This window comes from Petromyzon marinus, chromosome 16, assembly GCF_048934315.1.
Source record: "Petromyzon marinus isolate PM22_M1 ecotype Great Lakes invasive population chromosome 16, UKy_Petmar_22M1.pri1.0, whole genome shotgun sequence".
In the NCBI taxonomy this organism is placed as follows: Eukaryota; Metazoa; Chordata; class Hyperoartia; order Petromyzontiformes; family Petromyzontidae; genus Petromyzon; species Petromyzon marinus.
Genome location: NC_133682.1, coordinates 7,928,084 through 7,953,923, shown reverse-complemented (window position 1 = coordinate 7,953,923; position 25,840 = coordinate 7,928,084). Strand labels below are relative to the sequence as shown.

Below are 25,840 nucleotides of genomic sequence, written 5' to 3'. Positions count from 1 at the left end.
TATTAAAGGTGACTGCGTTGGTAGCTTCATTAATTAAATGTCCAGATGTCAACTGCAAGGAAAAGTAATTTCCCAAGAACTTAAATGCATAAGCTATTAATGAAATCCACTTTAATAAATAACGTTTCGTTACATATCACATTACCAATTGATGTTCGTATCTTCCGGTGTTTATTTCAGCCATTGGCTCTAATTTTACTTTCACATAAGCTGTTACTGTCACCAATTTACTGTTTACAATCAATACACATTTATATAAGTCCAGTATAAAGAATGCATGTTGGTAATAGGTATAATGCACCGATATACAGCATTTAATTGTGTACCTTTAACCCATGTATCATTGTAAAATTTTTGCTCTGGAATTTATTTTCGTTAAAGCACAGTACATGCTGTACTATGCAAGTATTGTCCACATTGCATGTCAGTGAATGGTTAAAGACGTTCGATTAACTTCATTGCAACGACTTTTCAAACAAATTAATATCACTCAACCTTTGTGTTAATATATTTTAAGAAAACATCAGCAGCTCCTGAATGAGATCATTGCTTTGCGGTAAGTCCCATCCACGTATACCCCTCATAAAAGTAAAAATTGCGATGCATTAAGCATGCCGTTTCAATGTGCTCCTCGATATCACTGCATAGCAAAATACTACATTTGTGTAGATTTGTTAAATAAAGCGGGCTAGGGCAGGACAACGGGGACGATGAGCAAGACGAAGAATTTAGGGATGGGAAGGCCTTCAACCAGCAGTGGATAGACCACGGCTGATGATTGTTCACCAACACTGTTCTGTAGGAATGAACGCAGGCAGCTGCATTTGCTTCTGTGCATTCCCATCGTGCGTTTGAATTACAGACGAGATTTACATATACAATCGACGTACGAGGTGAAAGAAATGCGTGCATGTAATAATGCGTTCATATTAGTAGTGTTGTCCAGCAGTTGTCAACACCAGCAGTCGCATTATATCACATTATTGCTGCTGTGCATAGAGTACTTGTGCTTCGATCTGCTTTGCGGAAATGTAACTATACTACAGCACAATATCTGCTACAGTATACTCGTCAGAGCAGTTCACAGCTGCTGCGATGGAAGCGTCCTCCACTGTCTAAATACCGTGATACCGACTCAATGTGTGTTGCAGCAAACTCAACCGCAGTACTTCAAGTGACTACACACTACACACACACACGGCACGACAACAACGTGCCTGTGTCACGAAGCCACGTGACACAGCTACAGCGATACAATACATTCACGATAATGCACTACGGCTATGTGCTACAACGAAAAGTGTGTAACAACAGCACATTACACACCTACAAAATAGCCACACTTACACTAAAACACCGCTCGACATTTCAGTCGAACACCACTGGCAAATGTGTCAAAACTGCAACCGCATACCGACGCTCCGGCCACATACTGCACCAGAGACGGAGCCAAACAATACAATACACTATTAGCCATACACGACAACCACTCGGTGTTCACACCATAGTAATTCTCTACAGCAACACCGTAACACCATTGCTGCCGCCAAAACAATAAATCCACACGCGACACTACAGCCATACACTGCATTACAGAAACATTTAAAACTACAGGCACACAATAATCGAACTATACACTGTGCACAGGATCCGTATGTTTAGCCACACTACACGTGCGTCACTACACCGCACCTACTGCATGCACTACAGCCGCACTACGCATACACATTACAGACAAAATACTGCCTTACACTACTCAATGGAAACACACTGAACTACAACCACACCTGTGTATGCACTATTATATACACGGCACTGCATGCACACTATATATGTACACTACGTTTAAATGCAACTCTACCCTACAGCCACACTGTATACCTACGCACCATCCACTGCAGCCAGATTACACACAGTCTCACACGACACCCATACACTGCAGACACTCTACACCCATAGACCACAATAAAGCCCCACTCTGCACTACAGCCGCACACCACGCTACACCAGTACACTAAACTACAGACCCACACCACGCTAGTACATTGCACTACACCAGTACACTACAGCTGCACACTACGCTGCACTAAAAGCCTCCCTAAAAAAACTACACACATACTACAGCCATGGACAACACACACGTCATACACTGCACTACTGCACGAAAGCCACCCGACACACTACAGCCCAACACTGCACTTCAGACCCATAGTCCCACTAACACCCACACACATGACAGATTCCCTACACGCCACACTACAACCACCCTACACTCTGCACAACAGCCTCACACACTACACAAAACAGCCACACACTGCAGGCCCACACTTGCAGCTACCCTGCACTGCACACACACACTTCAACGCCACTGCACATCCCACTTCATATCCACTGAACTACAGCCCCACCACACTGCACAACATCCTTACACACCACACTACGACCACCCTGCACACACTGCAGATACCCTGCACTGCAGAACAGCCTCACACTGCACACACTTCGGCTCTACTGCACCACAGCACCACACTTCAGACTCGCACCATACTACAGCTCCACCGCACTACAACATCACACTACAGCCACACCAACACTGCACAACAGCCTCACACTACACCTGCACCGCACTACCTCACACACTCCTGCCCCAGCAACACTGCACCACAGCACAGCCCTCACACACAACACCACAGCTCCACCGCACTACAACCTCACACACTACAGTCCCACACACTACAGCCTCACACACTACAGCCTCACACACTACAGCCCCACCAACACTGTACCACAGCACAGCCCTCACACACAACACCACAGCTCCACCGCACTACAACCTCACACACTACAGCCTCACACAAGACAGCCTCACACACTACAACCTCACATACTACAACCTCACACACTACAGCCACCAACACTGCATCACAGCACAGCCCTCACACACAACACCACAGCTCCACCGCACTACAACCTCACACACTACAGCCTCACACACAACAGCCCCACCAACACTGCACCACAGCACAGCCCTCACACACAACACCACAACTCCACCGCACTACAACCTCACACACTACAGCCTCACACACTACCTCACACACTACAGCCTCACCAACACTGCACCACAGCAAAGCCCTCACACACAACACCACAACTCCACCGCACTACAACCTCACACACTACAGCCTCACACACTACCTCACACACAACAGCCTCACCAACACTGCACCACAGCACAGCCCTCACACACAACACCACAGCTCCACCGCACTACAACCTCACACACTACAGCCTCACACACAACAGCCCCACCAACACTGCACCACAGCACAGCCCTCACACACAGCCTCACACACAACCTCACACACTACAGTCCCACCAACACTACAGCCCCACACACTACAACCTCACACACTACAGCCCCACCAACACTACAGCCCCACCAACACTGCACCACAGCACAGACCTCACACACTACAGCCCCACCAACACTACAGCCCCACCAACACTGCACCACAGCACAGACCTCACACACTACAGCCCCACCAACACTACAGCCCCACCAACACTACAGCCCCACCAACACTACAGCCCCACCAACACTACAGCCCCACCAACACTACAGCCCCACCAACACTGCACCACAGCCCCACGATGGCCACGCCGCCTCCCCGTGGCGCCTCCCATATTTGGTCATTTCCGGACATGCGCGCTGGCGCTGCTCCCTCGCCTGTTTGAAACTGCTGCTGCTGCTCCGCTGCTGCTTGCTGCTGCTGCTCCTCGCTCTTGCTCTCCCCTCTCCACGTTGGAGAGAGAGAATTTTTTTTTTACGCGGCGCGTATTTACTTGAGGGTGGGTGGGGGGCGCGTTTATTATCGCCGTCGCCTCGGCCGCTTCTCTCGCCTTTCCGCCTTTGTCTCTCTCATTCGCCCTCCGTCCCTCTCATCTTCCCCTCTCTCGCTCTCTATCTTTCTCGCCCCGTGTTCCCCGGGGCGAGCGACTGCGTTGCGCGCCTTTGAAGCACAGCGTTCGTTGCACGTGTAAGTGTTTTCTTGGTTGTGTTTGTCCGACTGTGACGGACTCCCCGAGTCTCTCTCTCTGTGTGTGTGTGTCCGTCAGGCTGGTTGTCCTACCGTCTGTGTCCGCCTCGCCGTTTCTTGTGTACCCGTGGGTTACTGTCTGTACTCGCGTCCGTGTCGCCCTACAGTCCTCAACTCTGTGCGTCCGTCCCCCGACTACGGGTTAACTGTGTTATCGCCTTGTTCCGTCCTCGTCTTCCTCCCGTGTCAGTGTTTCTGTCTCGGTGTCTCCGCGGGTGTCTCGTCGTGTCTCGTCTTCGTCCCAAGCTTGTCTCCATACTTGTTGGGCGCGTGTGTCCCGCTTGTGTCGCCGTGCGTAAGTAGCCCTGTGTTGTCCCTGTGCACCACCACCGCGTGTGTGTACTGTATCTATATTATTTCCTGCCCCCCCCCCTCGCTCACAACCTCCTTTCTTTCTGTGGTTATCGCTCTTCGCCCCTCTCTCCACCCTTCGTCTTCTACGCCCCCCCACCCCCCATCGTCTTCTCTGTTGTTTCTGTACGTGTGCGTGTGTTTATATTTATTAATTTTCTCTCTCTCTCGGCCCGTCCGGTGTTGCCGGGAACCGAGGTGCGACTCTCCTCGCTCTTGCGTCTCTCTCCCCGTCGTCACACCGCCGCTCTCCTCTGACCTCTCCTCGCCTCTTCTCTCTCCCTTAAGCACACACTCCCGTCTCCTGTCTCTCGCTTAAACACTCTGTCTCATCGTCTTCCTCGTGTGTGTGTCCACCACCACCACCTCTCGCCCTATCTCTGTGTCTTGCCGGCACTGCCCGTGTCTTGGCCTCGCTGCTTCTCTTCTACCCCGGTCTCCCTGTCAACCCCGCATCGTGTTTGTCTCTCTGTCGGTGTCTTATCGGTGTCTTACTGTCTGTGATTCTAGCTGTGGGGGGGGGGGGGGTCCCCCTTGTGTGTCTTTGTCCGTGGCCTCAACCTCTATATTTTTAGTCTCTATCTTCGCCCGCCGCCCCCCACATCTGTCTTCTCCCTATCTCTGCGGCTCTTAGTCTGTCTCTGTCGTCGCCACTTTTCTCCGCCCGGACCCCGCCACTCGACCCATCGATGTGACCGAAGATGTTGGGCCAGGCGAGTGGGGACGGTGGTGGTGGTGGTGGATGTGGTGGATCAGCAGCTGGAGGAGGACTGTACACGGCGAGCTTCGTGGCCGACTACCTGGACAGCGTGGAGTCGCTCCCCTTTGATCTGCAGAGAAATGTCACCCTCATGCGGGAGATCGACGTGAAATACCAAGGTAGGTCATCCACCAGCCTCCTCGTCCTCCACACACACACACAGAGTACAAGGGCAGTCCATCACTGCCATAGCTTTCCCCACCACTCATGTCTCTCTGTCTCTCTCCTGTGTGTGTGTCTCATTGTGTGTGTGTATATATACGTGTTCGTATGTGTGGACGTGTACACCTGTACGTGTGTGTTGTCTTTGTGTATGGGTGTGTACGTGTACACTTGTGGTTGTGTGCGAGTGTGCATGTGTTAGTGTGATGTGTGTATGTGTGTGTCGGTCTTGTGTGTGTCTTTGTACGCCTGTATATTTTCGTTTTGTTGAGTACGCGTGGTGATGTGTTCGTTTTGTCTTTGTGTGTGAATAACGTCTGTGTGTATGTACACGTGTACCTGTTTTGTATTGTGTTTGTGTACGTATGCACTTGTAAGTCTGGTTGTTTTTGTGTACTTGTACGTGTGTGTATGTATGTATGATTATGTATGTGTTGGAGTACTTGAGTGTGTGTTCGCGTACGTACGATATGTTTTCCATGTGTCAGTAAGTATGCTTAAGTACACGTTTGTAATGTCCGTGTGTCTTTAAATGGGATTGTGTTAACGATTAAGCATGTGCATGTCACGCGTGTACATACGTCTTTGTGTTCATGTACGTACTGGAGTATATTCGCGTTACATGATGTGTTTCTGCATATGTGCATTGTTCTAATTTGCATGTGTATTAATGTGTGCGTCTGAGTTATTGTACGTGTGTGTGTATACACACACACGAGTCCATATGCTGTACGTGTTTCTATGTACGCGTGTACATTTTTACATTCGCGTGCATGTGCGCTCTTGCATGTGTGTGCGTGCTATATCCCTGTTTGTGTGTACGCATGTGCTTACATGTACACATGCGTTGACGTATCTCCTCTCTGCCTCTCGGATGTGGTGGATGTATGTGTGTGTGTGTTCATGCTTTGTGTTCGCCTCCTTCCCCCCCCCTCCTCTCGTCCCCAACCCACCCTTGCACACTCGCATCGCCGCTTTGTACGGCGTGGAGTTCTTCTTGCCTTTGCTTAAACACCTCTCCTGTTCTTCCCTCCCGTCTGGGACAAGAGTTTCCCACCTGCCCTAGGACCACCCTGCTTGTCCACGAGCTCCACCGTCTCCACGAGATCCGCCTCCTCGTTCTTGTCTCTCGAGTTCCCTCACTTGTTCGGTTCCACTCTTGTTTTTTCGTCTACTTGCTCTATCCTGCTCCTCGCCTACCACTTTAGTTCTGACCCCCTCGCCCTGTCATCTCTCCTCTTCTTCCTCCTCTTGTCCCCTCTTCTTCAGTCACCTTTTTTTACATCACTCCGTACTCCCGTCTCTTTAGTTTCGTCCCATTGCTCCATCATCCAGTTGTCCACGTCGCATTAGTTGTCGCCCTTTTTTCTCGTTCCCTAACATCTTTGTCCATCTCCGTGTTATATCAACCCCCTAGTTCACCTGTTTATATGTCTCACGTTTCTCTCTCTCTCTCTCCATTCTTCCTCCATCCCTGTTACTTGTACCGTGTATTCTCTCTCTATCTTCATCCTGTTGTCAACTCATTCCTCTCGGTGTTTTCTGCCCGTCTCCTTCTTGCAGATCCTTCCTATCTCCCTGTCAGATCTCACCTTGGACCCTCGCTACTTATTAAAACTCTCATTGTTTCCCCTCTCGTCTTGTGGCGTCTCTCCCGAACCTTTCCCTATCACCAACCTTGCCTTATACCTCTCACTCCATATTGCGTCGTCTCTCTTTTGCTGTACACCTCCATCCCTGTTGCCTCTCCTTATTCTCTCTCTCGTCTTGTTGACCTCGGCTGTCATGTGAAATCAGTCGCCCATTCTTGCTCACCTTGTCTACGAGAGTGTACGTGTCCATGTGAGTCTCTTGCTGCTCACCTTGTCTATGAGAGTGTTCGTGTGTCCATGTGAGTCTCTTGTTGCTCACCTTGTCTATGAGAGTGTACGTGTCCATGTGAGGCTGTTGCTCACCTTGTCTACGAGAGAGTGTTCGTGTGTCCATGTGAGTCTGTTGCTCACCTTGTCTATGAGAGTGTACGTGTGTCCATGTTGAGTCTCTTGCTGCTCACATTGTCCACGAGAGTGTGTACGTGTGTCCATGTGAGTCTGTTGCTGCTCACCTTGTGTACGAGAGTGTACGTGTGTCCATGTGAGTCTCTTGCTCACATTGTCTACGAGAGAGTGTTCGTGTGTCCATGTGAGTGTTGTTGCTCACCTTGTCTATGAGAGTGTACGTGTGTCCATGTGAGTCTCTTGCTCACATTGTCTACGAGAGAGTGTTCGTGTGTCCATGTGAGTCTCTTGCTGCTCACATTGTCCACGAGAGTGTGTTCGTGTGTCCATGTGAGTCTCTTGCTGCTCACATTGTCTACGAGAAAGTGTTCGTGTGTCCATGTGAGTCTTGCTCACATTGTCTACGAGAGTGTACGTGTGTCCATGTGAGTGTTGCTGCTCACATTGTCTACGAGAGTGTGTACGTGTGTCCATGTGAGTCTCTTGCTCACATTGTCTATGAGAGTGTGTACGTGTGTCCATGTGAGTCTCTTGCTCACATTGTCCACGGGAGTGTACGTGTGTCCATGTGAGTATCTTGCTGCTCACCTTGTCTATGAGAGAGTGTGTACGTGTGTCTATGTGCGTCTCTTGCTGCTCACATTGTGCACGAGAGTGTGTTCGTGTGTCCATGTGAGTCTCTTGTTGCTCACCTTGTCTGAGAGTGTGTTCGTGTGTCCATGTGAGTCTCTTGCTCACCTTGTCTATGAGAGTGTGTACGTGTGTCCATGTCAGTCTGTTGCTGCTCACCTTGTCTACGAGAGTGTACGTGTGTCCATGTGAGTGTTGCTGCTCACATTGTCTACGAGAGAGTGTACGTGTGTCCATGTGAGTCTCTTGCTCACATTGTCCACGGGAGTGTACGTGTGTCCATGTGAGTCTCTTGCTGCTCACATTGTCTACGAGAGAGTGTACGTGTGTCCATGTGCGTCTGTTGCTGCTCACATTGTCTACGAGAGAGTGTACGTGTGTCCATGTGAGTCTCTTGTTGCTCACCTTGTCTATGAGAGTGTGTTCGTGTGTCCATGTGAGTCTCTTGTTGCTCACATTGTCCACGAGAGTGTGTACGTGTGTCTATGTGCGTCTCTTGTTGCTCACATTGTCCACGAGAGTGTGTACGTGTGTCCATGTTAGTCTGTTGCTGCTCACATTGTCTATGAGAGAGTGTTCGTGTGTCCATGTGAGGCTGTTGCTCACCTTGTCTACGAGAGAGTGTACGTGTGTCCATGTGAGTCTCTTGTTGCTCACCTTGTCTACGAGAGAGTGTACGTGTGTCCATGTGAGTCTCTTGCTGCTCACCTTGTCTACGAGAGAGTGTACGTGTGTCCATGTGAGTCTGCTGCTGCTTATTGTCTACGAGAGAGTGTTCGTGTGTCCATGTGAGTCTCTTGCTGCTCACCTTGTCTACGAGAGAGTGTACGTGTGTCCATGTGAGTCTGCTGCTGCTTATTGTCTACGAGAGAGTGTTCGTGTGTCCATGTGAGTCTCTTGTTGCTCACCTTGTCTACGAGAGAGTGTACGTGTGTCCATGTGAGTCTGCTGCTGCTTATTGTCTACGAGAGAGTGTTCGTGTGTCCATGTGAGTCTCTTGCTGCTCACCTTGTCTATGAGTATCCCTCGTGTCCACGTGTGTCTATGCGAGTCTCTTGCCCACTTTGTCTACGAGTGTGTCCGTGCGAGTCTCCCGCGTATTGCTACTTCAAGCAAACACACAAACACACACCCATACCAACACTCGGGGTTCACCTCTTTGCTTTATTGCTCGAGCCATCAAGGCACAGGGGGGGGGGGGAGCTTGCGGGGGGGTGGGTGGGTGACCAAGACAGCTTCGGTAACGATGCATCGGGATACAATGCGGGAATGGAGTGCGCCGACCCGTTCATAGCAGCAGCAGCACAGAGTTTGCAGCACACGCAGTTGAATCGGCACAAGCAAGTACTGTTAGTGCAAGCACGGTGGTGGGTTGGGGGTGGTGGTGTTAGCGACGAGCAGAATCAACAGCGTCTCAGAATCGGTGGCGACGAGAGCACGAGCGACGCGCGATTCGGTAGCCTGGCAAGCAGCTGCGGCACTAACGAGAAGAGATTGCAGCGCGCAGAAGGAACGCGAGGGCAGTCGGAGAATCGGAAAAGGCGACAGCAGCACGGGCGGTAAAAGGGAGAGAGAGCCGCTGATGTTATCGAGGTTGTGTTTGCTGTTTGTAATTGGTGGTGGTGGTGTTGTTGTTGTTTCTCTGACGCTGCTGCTGTTATTACTTCTGGGTCTCGCCGGCAACTCGCGCTTTGGCGTCGTTGTGGTGTTTGGCGTCAGCGGCGGTGTGGACGGGGTTAGTGGGGGCGGGAAGTCATTTTGGTTCGCTTTGCTGGATGGAGTCCTCGTGGTGGTGGTGGTGTAGTGGGGCGGGAGAGTCCTTGTTGGTTTTCTTCGCTTTGCTGGAGTCTTGTGGGGGGCGTGGAGGGTGATGGCTGGTGATGGGGGGTGGCTGCCTGCCTTGTGCTCTCTCGTCGCTCACATTCGGTTCTCCCCGTGGCTTGCCCGCGTCCACGCCGCCGCGTTGTGTGCGCCCGCGCCTACCACTACACACATACCCGTCGTTTTATAAACCCCGCCGCCACGGCCAAGCCCGGGCTTTGCTTGTGCGAGGTTATATTGTTTTTTTATATATTACCGCGGTGGGTGGAGTGAGCGAGCAAGCGAGCGGGGAGAGAGCTACTGTACAGCAGAGTGAGTATACTGGGCTCCCTTCCAAGGCGGGCGGGTTACCCAAAGGCAGTCGCGTTGACTAGGCAGGCGGGCAGGCAGGCAGGCAGTCGGGACAGTGAGGATCGGAAGCCATGAAAGCCGTGCTCGCTACGTGCCTCCGTGCCGCCTTGGCCCGCCGCCAGCAACGTCCCCCTCCCCGCCGTCCCCACACACACGCGCGCGCATGGCCAACTGCATCCCCTCCCACTCCGTGCCTCCCCAGCCCGGGACCCCCGCCACTACTTATCCCCTCTCAACTCCCGCCCTCGCCGAGCTTTAACAAAACCCGAGGCGATGGGGGGGGGAGGTGGTGGTGGTGGTGGTCATGGTGGTTTCGCTGTGCGCGCGGCACTCAAGGCGACAATATGAATGCTAATAACTCGCGCTGCTACTGTCGCTTTAACGGTGGTGGTGGTGGCGGGGAGTAGCGGCGGCGGCGGCTGTTCGTTGTTGAACGCGGTGCTCGCCTCGCGACGCCTGTAATGGTTGCTTCCTCCACTGTAGTTGCGGCTTCCTCAAGCGAGAATTGATGTGGGGCGGGCGGGCGGGCAGGCAGGGCGGAGCGGGGCGGAGCTTGCATGCCACGACGGACGAGAGGGGAAAGGGAACGGGCGCTCCACGTGCACCAGGGTTGTATAGTGCAATGTACGTTCTATAATAATGGTTGTTGTGGTGTTTATAGAGGGATGCTAGGTAGTAGGGGGAATGGAGTCGGCAACTCCTTCTCTATTCACGTGGCACCGTCCCCCCCCCCACCACCACCTCCTCGACTCACCCCCACCACCGGCACGCGCGTGCTGACCGGAAGCGTCATCCTTATGTTAAAATATATATGTTAATGAGCTATGTCCCACCGTCACGTCCGCCCCCACCGCGCGCGCGAAATATTAAGCCACGCCCATGTGGGTGCCGGACTCCTCCCACTCGCCGATCTTGGCACCGCCCACTCAAGCCCAGCACCCACCCCCCCCCGACCGTAACCGCTCCTGCCGACCATTCACCTTCATCCTCTTCAGCTCATAACGTAGGTTTCCTTAGCTAATACCATGATCCATATCGTCCGCATGATATTTTTATGCCAAAACTATGTCAATGTAATCACTATTTTTGCACAAATTCTCTGCTTAGCGTTTTAGCTCCTCCCCTAATCTTAAGCCCCTCCCCTTGACCTCTTTAACTCCTCCCTCACCTCGTGAGCTCCTCCTCCTGGACAGTCCGCCACATGTCCACCATCTCTCTCCGTACACGTATTGCGTATGGACAGTGCAGGGTACAGGTTGTTACTGATATGAACGATGTTTTCTGGCACGTTTTTACTTGGAGTGGTGGGAGGGGTGCTTCCGGATTTCACTTGGTGAACAGTTGCTTCTGACGCTTTGGCCTGGCGTAGATGCCAACGTTACTGCAGTGAGGCCGCTTCGCAAAAGCAGGAAGGGGTGGTGGTTTTACGTTTCCAATTCAATGGAAACGTTCTATCGCGTTGGTTAAACCTTGCGAGAGTCAGTCGAGACAGTGATTGGCGTGAGCGGCGATTGTATGTGAAGTTGACGCACTGCAAGTAGATGCTGCTGCACAGAATAAGCCAGGCATTTGGATTAAGATAGGTCAGGTCTATGCTTATTATTATCATTTGGGACTGTTAGAGGTGATTGGGGGCAGTGTTAAGGGCCCTTGTCATTTGTGATGGTCAGGGTTAGAGCTGCTACAAGAGATGGGATTAGACTGATATATAGTTAGTCATGGTTGAGTCAAGTTTACGGTTGTTGGTGCAGGAGGTGGGGGGAGATTGGGTTCGAGTTGGGGTCATTTGGTTAAGTGTCGTCGGAAAGGTTAAAGTCAAGGTTAGAATTAGGCTTAGAGTCTGGGTCATGGGTAGCCTCGGAGTCAGGGCTTCATAGGTAGCCTCGGAGTCAGGGCTACAGGAAGTGGAAAGAGTACTGGGTTCAGCATCTAGGCCCAACACTTTTGTCGGGGTCATGGTTGGTGTGGTTCTGCTCTTTCCCATCCTACCCGCTCAGCCCCACGTGCTCGTGCTCAAAGCGCGCCCATTGCGCTCCTCCATCGTCAATGAAAACGGAGCGGTGGGCGTTCTGCTCACAGGCCAACGGTGACGGCCCCGTCGATTCCCCACAAACGAATTAAGCGCCACACCGGCGCTGCCGACCAATGGCACGCGCCCTATGCCCTTTGTAGACTGGAAATTATAACGCGAGGCACTGCCGTGAACGTGGACCATGTCCTCTGAATGACGGTAGTCAAATAAGGTTTAGCTGATAAACCCTTGGCTTCAGTCGCGACCTGACCAACGCGAAGCTGTGTATGAAGAAAATATTAATTTGCGCCCGTCTGCAGAGATAAGTCCGCAGTTCATGTATTGCTAAATGTCAAGTGTGTGGGATATGTGACATTGAAATACACTGTGTTGCACCCAAATAAGTTAGTCACTTGGTTTTTATTGAATCACGTGAGCCCATAGCCTTTAATTATCTCTTGACCTTAAAGTGAGAGCTCATTGTGTTTCGTTATTGCTTTTGCCTTATTTCGTTTATTTAATTTGAGAGCCTGTTGCAATTATTTGCGTTCTCATCAAGCTCTTGTCCTTTTGTTTAACCATGGAGTGCCGACTGAGTTCACTGTCTGCATCATCGTATACTTGGGAATTTGTTTACGTATGCAGATACTGTAGTTATAACGATTACAATGTCATCCTCATCATGAGCCATGGTCACACTCCACACTGCTGGATGAAGACCTCCCCATGCCGCCATCAACTTTCACAATCCTGCAGTGTAATAAGAGAACTGAGCACCTGCTGCACATAAGGTGATTTGGTTGCTCCATCTCCTCAGTAAGACAGTCTTTCAGTTACGTGCCATTCCTTTGGCTACCACTTCGTCATTTCTTGACCATGGGCCGTCTTCCCTTCCAACTATATACATTATTGTATTCCAACAGTCACAAACACGCAAATTGGAAAATGAACGGACCGTTAAATACCTCGTGTGATGTGCAATATTCCTTAAGGACCCCGTACCCGTTCTCTGCAATGTTGATGTTTCTGTCTCTGTTTTATTGCTGTGCTCAAGTGCCACGGATCTCCCCTTTGAATTAGTTGGGAAACTGAGAAAAGTGATCTACCGTGTAATACATACCCTCTGCTTTTTCTTAAACAGTTTCAGTTATATCTACCCTTTGTATTCTGTGCTCGATAAGGTCCTGTCTCTCAATTTAAAGCATTCTTATCTCCATTCTTCTTTGCTCAGTTATAATTATCGATTTGTCATTACCATACAATTACACAGTTACCACTTAATCAGTTTTGGGATTTGTATTTCTACAAAATGACCTACATTTAGCACAGTTTATATGTCAGTCTTTAACATTCACTTTGCGGCATGCTTTGCTCGTTAGTGCTTTAAACTACAGAATTTACCTGGCGGCATAATCAGGAATCCAACATTGAGCTTCTTGAATACCATTCAGTTGTGATCCTTCATTGACCACTGAGCTATTCATACATTCTCAATATCATTACCAAGTGCTGGTTATAAATGCATAGCAGTAGGATGTGGTGTGCTGCATTGTTCAGCCATGAATCTGTATTAATGGCTGAGTAATGGCAGGTTCTGTTTCAACTTAGATAATGAAACTAAGGAGCCATCACTTAGGAGGAGTAATCGTGCAGAAAATATCTGCGTGAGCACTGCGCAGACGTTTACGTCTTGATACTTAAATCGTGCGTGCACGTTCCCCAGTAACTTGTGCTGCTTCAGACACGACACTGTCATGGGTTGATGATCCGATTCCAAAGAGTGGAAGGAAAGATCTTTAGGCAAGTTAAAGCTACACGTGTATAGCCTAAAATGCTTTGTAAGCAACTAGAGGGGGGGTGTTTTATCTCCTAAATGTTTGGCTGGTGTTTCATTATCAAGTGATTTGACAAAAGTGTACAGGAAACCCATTACAGTAATTCGTCCAGAGACTGTCCAAGTCTTGCACGTATAGGTAAGACACCTCTTTGCTATGCTGCTGCTGACATCATAGTTCATTGGACTCTATGGCCTGCTTGGTGGACACCATAGTTCATAGTTCCATTTATTTGGTATAGCCCTGTGAGCCATTCGGCTCTTGAATCGGGTGCAACCGCAACAAACAAAAAACAAAAACATGAACAAGAAAACATCTTAAAGTGATTATGTGCATATGCAAACAGAAAATCCAGTAAAAAAACATCAAAATATTCCTGAAATAGCACCGTACACCAAGCTGTGTGCAAAAATCCCAGTGGGATGCAAGTCAGACAACAACAACCACAAGACAACTAAGATTTAGGCCATCAGTCTAACTCCATACTACAATAAACAAAAACATGGCCAAAACAAAAAAACGTTTTCGAAATCACCAAAATAAAAGCCATAAATGCAATGTAACAGTGATCATAGGGACTGTGACCGAATTTTTAACAATAAACTACATAAATAAATTATAACACCAAACCCTAGAGCCATATTTTAGGCCACTGAATATCAGTGGCAGCTAGGGGTGTACAATTCCTCTACAGCAGTTTTGAGTGAAGATCTCATAGGTAGTGATTCAAGTTGCAGTTTATTGGCAATAGCATTCCAGACCCTGGGGGTATCAATAGCAATAGTTCTCAACCCTACCTTCAGATGTTTAAATAAATAGTTGCTTTTTGGGACCTTTAAGATATATAAATATATAGACAATGGGTATTTTTATGCCTTCGTTAACAAAGCGAACACTTTTTTTCTGAAGCTGCTTATTAAAATCCAACTTAAAAGTTGGATAATCAAATAATCTTCTGTTTGGAGCTACAAACTCCAATCCATGAACTATATAACTTGGCAGTGTATCTGTAGTTCACCAACTCTCAGGAAAAGCTTTTGAATGGCTAAATCATTTAGCAATTATTCTTTAAATGTTGCAAATCATAGGCCATATGCAAGAAGCTTGAAATGCAGTGTACGTCTGTGTGTGTGTTTCTAAATGCAGTGCTACTAATTTGCTTGCCAGTCCAATGATTCATCCACGTTGGGGGGCCTCTCCCATCGTACCCAGGAGCCATTAATTTCTACCCAGGAGCCAGAAATGAATTAGAAAGTGGTGACACCTTGACCCAGAATAAGGACAGGGATCGCAGCCCCTGAACCACTCCACACTCCCCAAATGAGGTCACTCCGACAACACAGAGAAGGCTGCTCAACGATGTCATTGTCCAATTTGCCGTGCGCCGCCATACTGAAAATTCTGTAATGAGCGTCTATCGGCCGTGAGCGCTTACCGTGCTGAGGAAGCAGCGTTAGCATAAAAATGTCAGCACTGGTGATGGTCTTGCGGTGAACAATTATAGCCACGCAGGCCTCTGTCCGGCATCCCTGCCGCCATCCGTCTTTGCTGATATCCTCGACAAGTGAATGTGTCGCCATAGCTTGATGCTCCAAGTGGTTCTCACGATCCATGTTACGCGAGCACGGAAGGTCGCTGCCGCTATGTCAGCAGAGAGTAATTCACGATGCCCTGACGTCGGCATTCGACATTAGTCGCTCGTGAGATGAGGCGAGCCTTAGGGCGGCTCCCGAGCAAGGGTGATGGTGACCTCGTACCTCCTCGGTGGCCGAGTTGTTTCTTGCCGGTCGCTGCGTGGAAGTCGCCGAGAGAACAGGATGCGAGTACCAGGAACGTGCCGTGGGGGATGCCCTGCAGGTTCTGTAGGGATTAATATCGGCGGTTGGCGCGTCGCACAAAAAAATTGTAGAGTTCCTCCCCCGTGTGGCGGCTTTACAGCAGATTCTGGGCGACTGCATTCTCTGGCTCTTGGGCAGGCGAATATAAAAATCAAACGAAGCCCTGCGTCTATTTTCGCAGCACTTCTACAACAAGTACATTCATGGCAAACATTAATGCACTTGTTGTAGAAGTTAATTAGCAAGGTAGAGTATCAGACTATTCTGCTTCAGTTGAATTATTTTACTAAAAAAATGTCATTGCTTTTTCTTGTCCAATTTACATTTATAGACTTTTGTTCTGGTGTATAATAATATCCTACAAGGTTGACAACAATACTATTGTGGTCTCTTAATTTAATGTTGTATTTATTCAGCACTACATGCACAGTGCTTAAATTATATTACGATATTTTGTGTCCACCAATACATTGCCCACCGCACTCTCCACCAGTAATTATACGTGCATTTATCCGAGGTCTCCTTTACGAATGAGTTGTGCAGCTTGTGGCCTCCCACTTGCTTTAAAAAAATGCAAAGTGGAATCATAAGTAGCACTTAGGCTTCTTGGTGACAGGGTAGCGCATGGATCTTGTGACGTGTGTATGTACGTGTGGTGTCATTTTGGGACACAAGGGATTTTTCCACTGTTTGCAGGATGAGCAGCGTCTGTCTCTCACATGGTGATAGTCTGGCAGCTGTATGCGTTTGCATGCACCAAGTAGCGTTGTGTGGTTTTGCACCGTGTTATAATCCCTCGCAATCCTCATTTGACTCGTGGCCTTTCACGGCATTGACATTTTAGATCGCTCACGACTCTGGGTATCCCATTGGTGTTGAATCGATGTTTAATAAGTGGCGAGTACAACATGGTCAACAACCGCACAGAGGATGCAAAAGGTAGTCAGACGTGCATGATGCTGGCTACCTAATCCAAAAGTGCAATGTGTCGCCTTAATAGACACTAACCATTAGCACTTAAGATCAATAAAGCTAATCGAACATCTTGTGTACGTGTGCATTTGTGTGGTACAGAGCAGTGGTACAGTGTAGCTGGTGCATTGCACTGTGAACCCAGCAACCTGAGTTTTATTCCCAGCCATGGATAACATAAGTAGCAAGTGCAACCTGTTACAATCCACCACTAGGTCAACTCACCCTTAAATGAATATTGAGTATGGTGTGTGTGTCTGTTTATGCATCTGTATGTGACTTTTTATGCCTCTGTATTATCTGCGTTTTGTGTGTATGTATCTGTTTATGCACCTGTGTCTGTATTTGTGTGTTTATGCATCTGTGTGTTGGTGCGAGCAGAGGTGCTACGCGAGGTGGAGGACTGCTTTGCGCGCTACGAGGCCGAGGCAGAGGGTGGCCCCCGCGCCCGCGCACTGCAGATGCTGCAGGTAGCGCTGGTTCGTGCGCGCGAGCTCGGCGACGAGAAACTCGCCATCGTCTCTATGGTGTCCGATGCCGCGGAGTCGCGCTGGCGGCAAGCCGAGGCCCTCGCTCGCTTGGCCGATCAAGAAGAGACGGCGGCTGCGGTGGCGGCGGCCGCAGCGGCCGGCGAGACCGCGCCAGGGACGGCCGCGACTCCGACGGCCGGCGTCACTCGTAGGGACAAAGCGGGCGACGCCGCCGCAATGGCGGCGGCGGCAGCCGGGATCGGCGGGGCGGGCGGGCGGCACGAAAACAATCAGCACCCGCACACGCACGCGCAGAACCACTTCAACAACCACCACACGTCGCACCACCCCAACCACGCCGCGACGACGGCGGCGGCGGCAGGGGGAGGAGGCGGGGGAACCGGCGGAGGGGCCGGCAGCGGTGGGGGCACGCCCGTCCTGGAGAAGGGCGCTGGAAAGAGGTCGCACCGGCAGCGCAGCAAAGAGACGCTGGAAAACAGCCTGGCAGCCAATGGGGCCGAGGCGGCGCAGTTGGACGAGGCACCGAAACCCAAGAAAGCGCGCAGCACCGGAGGTGAGGAGAGGGACGACGCACGGCGACACTCTCGGCCCGGCAGCACAGACCAAATCCGCTTCTGTTCTGTTACTCGTGGTATGGCGGCTAACAATGGTCATGGCGGTTGCTTCCTGTAGGCCTATATTTTTGCTTGTAAGTCATTTATGCCGTTAATCCACTTTATGCAAAGCAAATTGCCTCCCCTTCAGAGAGCTGCTGCTCAGCACAGAAGCAGAAGGGTCCCCACTTCGGTCTTTGAAAAAAAAAATATATCCCTAACACCTTTATTCTGCTGGGCTGTGGTTCACATATCCTGAACAGTCTTCATCTGGAGTTCTTGGGTTCCTGCCTGTTGTGCTGTAATTTTAAACGTATTGGTGGCCAATCACAGGTATCATGTGGTGACTAGACAGCCTCCGGTCACTTGACTGTTGGGAGGCCTATCAGATGGAGACCATGACATTTCCTGGTTGGCTCCACCCTAATGTCAATGAGGGGGGGGCGGATCCAAAATAAACCAGCCAGCATTTGAGCTGTCACTATTCAGCAATTGTAGAATAACATATACCTAGAAACATGAAATACATAAAATACAATTTTTGGCAAAACTTTTTAATAAAAAACGCATTTCATTTTTTTTGCAGGTAAATTACACTTGATTTGCTCTGTGTATTATCCCATCAGTGGCTTATTTATGCAGTTGTCTGACAAGGGAGAGCTGAATTTTAAGTACACATTTCTTAAAATTAAATCATTCTCATACATTGAAAATATGGCAATAAATGCATTAATAAATTCTCGCTACATTTTTTTCGTAGTCGGTTGGATCCTGGATGTTATCCCAGGATCATTCTCAACAACCCAACAAAAACAAATTCTATTTGTTCTAAGGAAATATTTCCGCTGCTGCCCTGCATAGTTAACCTCCGAGGAACCAACTACGTACACGTTTGCCAATTTTCATATCGTACATCAAGTCCACTTATTAATCTGGAGGTACCACTGCCGAACGAAACTTAAATGATGGTGGCAGTGATGGTGACGACAGCGTAAACCGCCATCAACATCGCGTGCTGCGCGTGGTGCTGGCGATCGCAGGTGGTGGCGGGAAGAAGAAAAAGAAGCGGTCATCTGTGGGACGAGGCGGGGGCAAGACGGAGCCGCACTCGCCACCCGAGCTCGACCTGTCCACAGTCGACCCCGACGAGCCCACCTACTGCCTCTGCAACCAGGTGAGCTCGCCCGCACCGTACCTCCAAAAACATAGCTCCTCCTAAAATTCTTTTTTTGGGTTCGATGACGTAAATATAAATACGTTAAAGCCCGCTACCACCCAACACAGCCAATTAGTAAGGTTTGTCACTTAAACAAACCATGCCAATTCGTTATTAGTTGAGCACACCGGTGTTTTGGAGAGTAAACCCACAACATTTACAATTCGAGTACGACGTTTCGCCAGTGATTACAACCAGCCTCATTAGGCGACAGCCAGAGTTGTGGAGAAATCCTCCCGTTTCTGTCTTAAATAGAGGGATTAATGGGATGTAATCACATGTGAGCCAATCAGGTGCAAGGACCAGAGGGGGTGGGGTTAGCCTAGCACTATGTAAGAATATCACAAATACCGAATGTATACATTATTTGCTTCGTTAAAATATTTCTTGAGTTACCAAATTTCAGTCCCACTTCATATATATAATGGTATGGTAATGGATTTTTTACAGTCTTTGTGACAACTGCTGTTCAGTACAAAATACAGCCTTCGTTACGTTATGCAGCCCTGCCTGCTAGCAACTTGTGTGGTCAGGTTTCAGCCGTTTCTCTGTTATACATCGCCCCCTACTGACAGATTAATTTTCACTTGCAGGCCGGCGCTACGGTCGCCTTGTTGCCACACAGCGACAGATGTCATTGGGGTGTCCCCATGGCTAAACTACATAAGGGCAATGATGCAGCGTTTGAGATGAATTGCCACTTGTGTTTATGTCATATGCCCACCTAGTTGCAAGAGATGGCAGTGCAGTTGTGCAATTGCGGGCTATTTTACATTCTGTAGGAAAAAAAGAAAGCATTTTGTTACCAGCAGGTATCTACATCATAGTTTGTGAAAGTAATTTAAATACATTTTAAGTTATTGGTATTATTTATATATGTTGAACTTCCTTTGCACCGTACGTAGCCGACAGTGCTAATCAGAGGTATGGGAAATTACTGTAGTGTTTTTTAAAATGTAAAAATATAAAATGGCTTCCATCCGGCCATCTTTCAAAGACAATGATTTGATTACCTGTGACCTTCTGCTGCCACTCCCTTTAGGGGAGTAAGTATAATTCTTTTGTGGAATTTCAGAGGTAAGCTGGGTATTAAGAGATAATGAGGCTATTACCACCACACAACTCATGTGGCTTCTTTCCATCATCATTCTCTTGTGCTATCCCATGCTAACCTAGCACATCTCCATTCATCACACTTGTTGCCTACCTGAAAACAGCACTAATTCAACATTGATTACAAGCAGGGTTGTAGCCTCTCGAATATCATGGAACTATCATGATGTACACCGAATCTGTAGGGCTACGACATGGCCAGTATATAACAATACAGAAAATAGGTTTGCGGGCCATCTGCGCTTTTGCATGGAAAATTTAAAGTTTAATCATCTTCAAACGGTACACATTTGCGGCTGACTTCCTTGTTCCCTCCACTTGTACCTCTTTCCCCGGGACCACTACCCGTGCGCCCATCAGGTGTCGTATGGAGACATGATCGGCTGCGACAACGAGGCTTGCGCCATTGAGTGGTTCCACTTTGGCTGTGTCGGTCTGAGCCACAAGCCCAAGGGCAAGTGGTTCTGCCCGCGCTGCCGCGGCCCCAACGAGCGCACCATGGATCGCGCGCTGCTCGAGAGGGCACGCAAGGAACGCGGCTGCGCCAGGTAGGGGGCTCCGCTGCCGCCCGCGTGCTCACCGCCCCCGCGTGCCAGCCCCACAGTGGGGGGCACAGTGCTGACCAGGCGTTTCCAGGTCGCCCGGCCGGTAACTCGAAAACACGCATGAGTTATGGCGCTTTTGCCGATGTGCGTGTGTGGAGGGATGAGTGGCGCACAGTTGCTGCGAGTCGTCGTATTAGACTAGGACCAGGATGGAAATAGACAAATAATATTTTTATACATATATATAGAGCATGTAAATACAACGCGCTTATCAAGATGCTGTACAGGGCAAAAGTATAAACATAACGGTGCATTCCAACAAAATAAGAAAACAAACATACAGCTTAGCAGATTTAGCAGTGACACTGTTGTCATTGATGAACACTTTGTCGCTGCAAAGTCTCTCATGTTTTAAGTGGAATAGCAAGCTAGGAAGTGCAAGCGCGATGTCTTTTGCACAGAGCAGAGCTCAGGTTTTGTTGATCTGACGTTTTTGCGGACCTGCTGTGGCTTTTAGGGCCTTCATTACAGACTGCCACGCCGTGTTGTTTTAAAGATGCCGTATGAATTGGCGTTTGAACAATGGCATTAATGAAAAACAATCCTGGGTGCTTTTGCCATGTGTGGACTTCCCAAAGCAAAGGTTCCTTTTGAGAAGCGATTGTGTTGAGGCCCCTACGGGAAAGAATGTGAGCAGCGCGAAGGCCTTTACAGTTGTTCTGTGGTGCTGTGCGGCCCCACGGCGCCCACGGGCCTGCTGCTCATGTCAAACTCCTGCTTCTTGCCGATGTTGCGCACAGTTATTGATCGTGGCCTTCGAATTTGGGCCAATGGTTTAATCTCGCTAATCTTGCTTCATATTGTGAGAAGTCTACATTGTAAGATGTCGCAAAAACTATATGGCTGGAAATTAACATCTTTATTTAATAAAGTCAAACTTTTAACATTTTCAACAAATGTAAACGGCAACCTTTTTTGTTATTTGTGCACGTGCACCTCTGCCAACACAGTATCAACAAATAATTAGTTTTTTTGTTATTTGAGCCCTTCAGAATGTGTTTTTATAGTATGTGTGTGGTGGAAACGTACATAGCCTGGCACAGTCGTCATGGTGACCGGTGGTGGCCGAGTAAGGCATGTGCAGTCAAGGTGTCAAGAAAGTTTCATCCAAACACTAAGACCATGACACAGCCAACAGTTTTTCTACATTGCTAAAATGAGTATTTTCTAAAGCCTAGTTGACATCTCAGTGGACTTTACTGTGAATACAAGAGTGCAAATGACAGTTGCGCATGTGTAAAGCACCCTGCAAGGTGCTAAACCATGTCTGCCCTTTCACTTAACACGTCCTTAGAAAGGAAGGTCTAACCTGGCTCATACAATTTATTAAATAAGGGCGACACCTTGTTTGAAGGCACACTATGATGATAATAATAATGACTCTTAATAGATCAGGGGCTTTATTGAAATCATCCAAAAAGAAACGACAGTAAACACCTCATAGTGGCAGAAACTGACATTTTGCTAGTCGGAGTAGAAAATTGGCCAAATCGGCAGGAAAGTGTTGATTCGGCATAAAACGTGCCTCTGCCAACACAAATCAGACCCTTCATTCGACATCCTATGGACTTTCCAGATCTTAGTGTCTCACTATGAGCATGAGCACCTGCAGCGGGGGGGGGGGGGGGTGGAGGCTATGACGCGTGCCCGGGCTGAGCGTGGATGCCACGCCGTGTGTCGCGTGCAGCGCCAAGAAGGTGGACGGCGGTGTGGTGTCGGCGGTGGGACGTCCCCCGGCGCGACACGTCACCTGAAGGCACGCCGGCCCACGGCTCTCTCCCCCACATCCCGCAAGCCCTGCCAATGACCTAAGAAAGGACACTGCTGTTTGTAACGGTGTGAATAAAACGAGAGGGGATTAAAGACACGCAAATAACATGAAAGAAAAACAGCCGACGACGACGACAACAACGTGGACTAATACAATGAGCCGAGCAGAGACGGTGACACGTGAACGGCACGAGAACTGCGCGCCACCTTCCTCGTAACCACGCAAAGGGTCTTGTCGTAGCTCACGCCGCCTCCTTAATAACTAGTGGTAACCAGTCTTTTTGTATTAATTCTGTGTATTCAGTAATACGAATGCTCGCTTAATAAAAAAGAGGACACGGTTTTAGACGTTAGGCCCCTGCCATGTTGATCAACCTTCACCGCCGCCAGAGGTAGCGCCGCCACTCCAGCGTGCGTGGACACCCGCCGGCCCCCCACGCTCACAGGGCAGCGCTTCACTTCGGCTTAGATTGTTAAACGCTGTAAATACTGTATGTTTTTTTTCTAAAATATTTTAAAGAAAAAACTTTGCTGTACATAAATCTCACATGAAATTTGTAGATGTTGTCATTTTCAACATTGAAGTCTCGTCCTGTTTGTATGATGTCATTTGTGATGTTTCGTATGATTATCGATATACAAATCACAAACCGCAATTTTATCAGTATTTAAAGGTTTGGTTTTTTTATTTGACAATGCTAGCCAAATGTCCCGAACTTTCTAGCTATATATATAAAGATTTTTTGAAATTAGAAAAGATAAAAAGGTTTTTTGAAATGAATTTAAGGTTCCATTTGTTTTTAATGTTGTGTGTTTAACTTTGTAAAAGTAAGCATTGACAGTAAAAACTCAGTGTAAATAGGGTTTACGTAATAAAATATTTAATATACCATAGCATCCTGCTGTAGTATTTGGTTTGTCATGAGTTTTTGTTTTTAATGAAAATACCAAAGTACTATATACGCGAGTGGTTGGTTGGACTTTGTCAGTAATCCGACTCCATATAAAATATATTTATAATGCAATATTAATGGTTTCCTTGGAAAATAGACAAATGTTAAGAGCTATCAAAGCAGAGCTGGTCTAGAAATAATTGTTTTCACCAATGTTATGATTTCTTCTGCTTGGGAAAGCTTTGTTTATTGCCCAATTATTCAAGAGCATACATTTCCACCATTCCTCGTTCATTCTCTGCATCCTGTAATGAACAATATTCAGCATTAGATCCTCATGTGGCCCTATGTGCCTGAGAACAACTGTGCAGAATGGTTTTACAGAACTAATGAAACTCCCTTAATTTGTCCTTTTTATGTTTACAAAGTAAACATAAGCAGATGCTGTAGGCGGTGCACTTTTCCAGCACTGCTATGATATTTTGTGTTCATTGCATGATAATTAAAGTTATTTTTTAATTCTTTGAGCTCGCGAATTTAGCCATATTAATCAGCTAACCACGTCAGTATGATGCTTTTTTGTACAGGCATTGGTGACCAGGCTGAAACCATCAACTCCCGACACGAGTAACTGCCGAGGTTTGAAACCAGGATCTCATTAGTGCCAACTCGCCACTTTAGCATCTGAGCCACTTGGTCATCCCGTCTGTATTCTTATATTTTCTTTCAAAAGAAACCTCTCCACTTGATTTCGCAGATGCTTCTTTCAAGACTGGTTGCTATCTTTTACACCCCAGCCTACTAATGTTCCATTTGGAAGGGCTCAATGGAAAGTGTCAGTACAAACACAAGTATTATACACTTGTCGAATCATCTTTGGAATTCCATTCCTTAATTATTCATATCGAGTCGTATGCATAGAGTATCCTTAATTCGTATGTTCCAGTGTATTGGATTAACTCATTTAAACCTGCCCATTTAGTGAAATACCTTTTTAGATGTTAATGATTCTACATTCAAGTTGGGACAAGGATAAATCTATTCTCGAGTTTGTGTCTGGTTTAAGGGCGAAAGTGCAGAAATCGCACACCTGCTCGCCAAGAGAACTCCCATGCATACCATAGGTTAATGTGCATTCCTGTCCGTGTTGGTGTCGGGATATTTTTCTGACAAGTTTCAGCAATGTCAATTATGGATATTTCATAATATTTTAAAACTGCAATAACACCACTTGGCTATATAGATTCACACCCGGCAAATTCTACAGGTTAACGCCTGTAAATTCGTGCCATTGTATATCTTACTGGAGCATATTACAGGGATTTTTACAAAACAGCACTATACTACAAACTCGCACCACTAGATTCATATCGATGTGGATTCTATATCGTCGCGACATTATTTTCTACAGCTTAACAAGGCTGTACTACAGATTCACAGCTCCATTTCTGGCCATGGCTATCATCGATGACGAGTGAACCGATCCCCTGGGCCGTCACTTCACGAATCTCACACGTGCCAGCTTGGTGAAGTATGGTCAAACATTCCCCGTGAACTGGCGGTGCGGGAAGGGCTTTCATCCAGCAGTAACTTGTTTGTTAGATACATCCTGGATATTCACAGATAGAAACACGTGGATGACAGTAAACAAATTAAGATAAATTGTTAGGATAGTAATTGGGCTTGGGCAGGACACATCACCAGTAATTGATGGCTGATAGTCGAGATTGATGACAATAGCAGTGGTAAAGAAGAGGTTCGACCATCGAGGAGATGGGAGCGATTGAATCAGCTCCTGTGCAGGGGCTACGTAGATTTTTGCATCACAATACTTGAATGGAGACGGACGGCTTGGGGATTCCTCTAGATCATGGCTGATAATGTAAATACGCTTTTTGGGGGGTTTTTACAAAACGCATGCACTGTCGGGGAACTCGTGTACGTGTGAATGGCGCTATGTGAAATGCTCACTGCCGTTATTTTAAATCGTGCCAAATGTATAAGCCATACATGGGTCATCAAACCATACCGGACCTCTCATTCATTCCCGCACCTCCGATAAGCTCGGTTGGCTACGTACGGTACGAAAGAAGTTCAACATACGTACTCCACATGCAATACCCTACGCATATGACCCACGTAATGTTTCGTGACACGCACATGCGTGTCACGAAGGTAGCTTTCGTTCGTGCCATAATATTCTTGGTTCTTTCGGTAAACTCACGTAGAAGGGAAACAATATTTTTTTTAAAAATATTGTTTCCCTTCTACGTGGTGACATTACCGAAAGAACCAAGAATAATGAATCCCTGCAGTCACGAAAGCTTTAAA

At 48.0% G+C, this 25,840-nt stretch overlaps 1 protein-coding gene across 4 annotated transcripts; it reads left to right on the top strand.

Annotated features, from left to right (window-relative positions):
- Positions 1-214: 214 nt before the first annotated feature.
- ING1 (inhibitor of growth family member 1) lies at positions 215-24,036 on the top strand. Of its 4 annotated transcripts, XM_032955302.2 has the most exons (6): positions 3,918-4,040; positions 5,086-5,330; positions 17,210-17,872; positions 18,953-19,086; positions 20,602-20,789; positions 22,534-24,036. In XM_032955302.2, the coding sequence occupies exons 2-6, from the start codon at positions 5,153-5,155 to the stop codon at positions 22,598-22,600; spliced, it is 1,230 nt and encodes a 409-aa protein (XP_032811193.1). In that variant the 5' UTR covers positions 3,918-4,040; positions 5,086-5,152; the 3' UTR covers positions 22,601-24,036. The 4 variants fall into 4 exon arrangements, with proteins under 4 accessions (XP_075923586.1, XP_032811193.1, XP_075923588.1 ...); XM_076067473.1 differs by having other exon boundaries at positions 4,025-5,330; XM_076067472.1 differs by lacking the exons at positions 3,918-4,040; positions 5,086-5,330 and adding an exon at positions 9,866-10,133.
- Positions 24,037-25,840: the final 1,804 nt, after the last annotated feature.

Coding starts and splice junctions, on each gene's coding strand:
- ING1 (XM_076067471.1), top strand. CDS start 2,127: ATGGACAACACACACGTCATACACTGCACTACTGCACGAAAGCCACCC.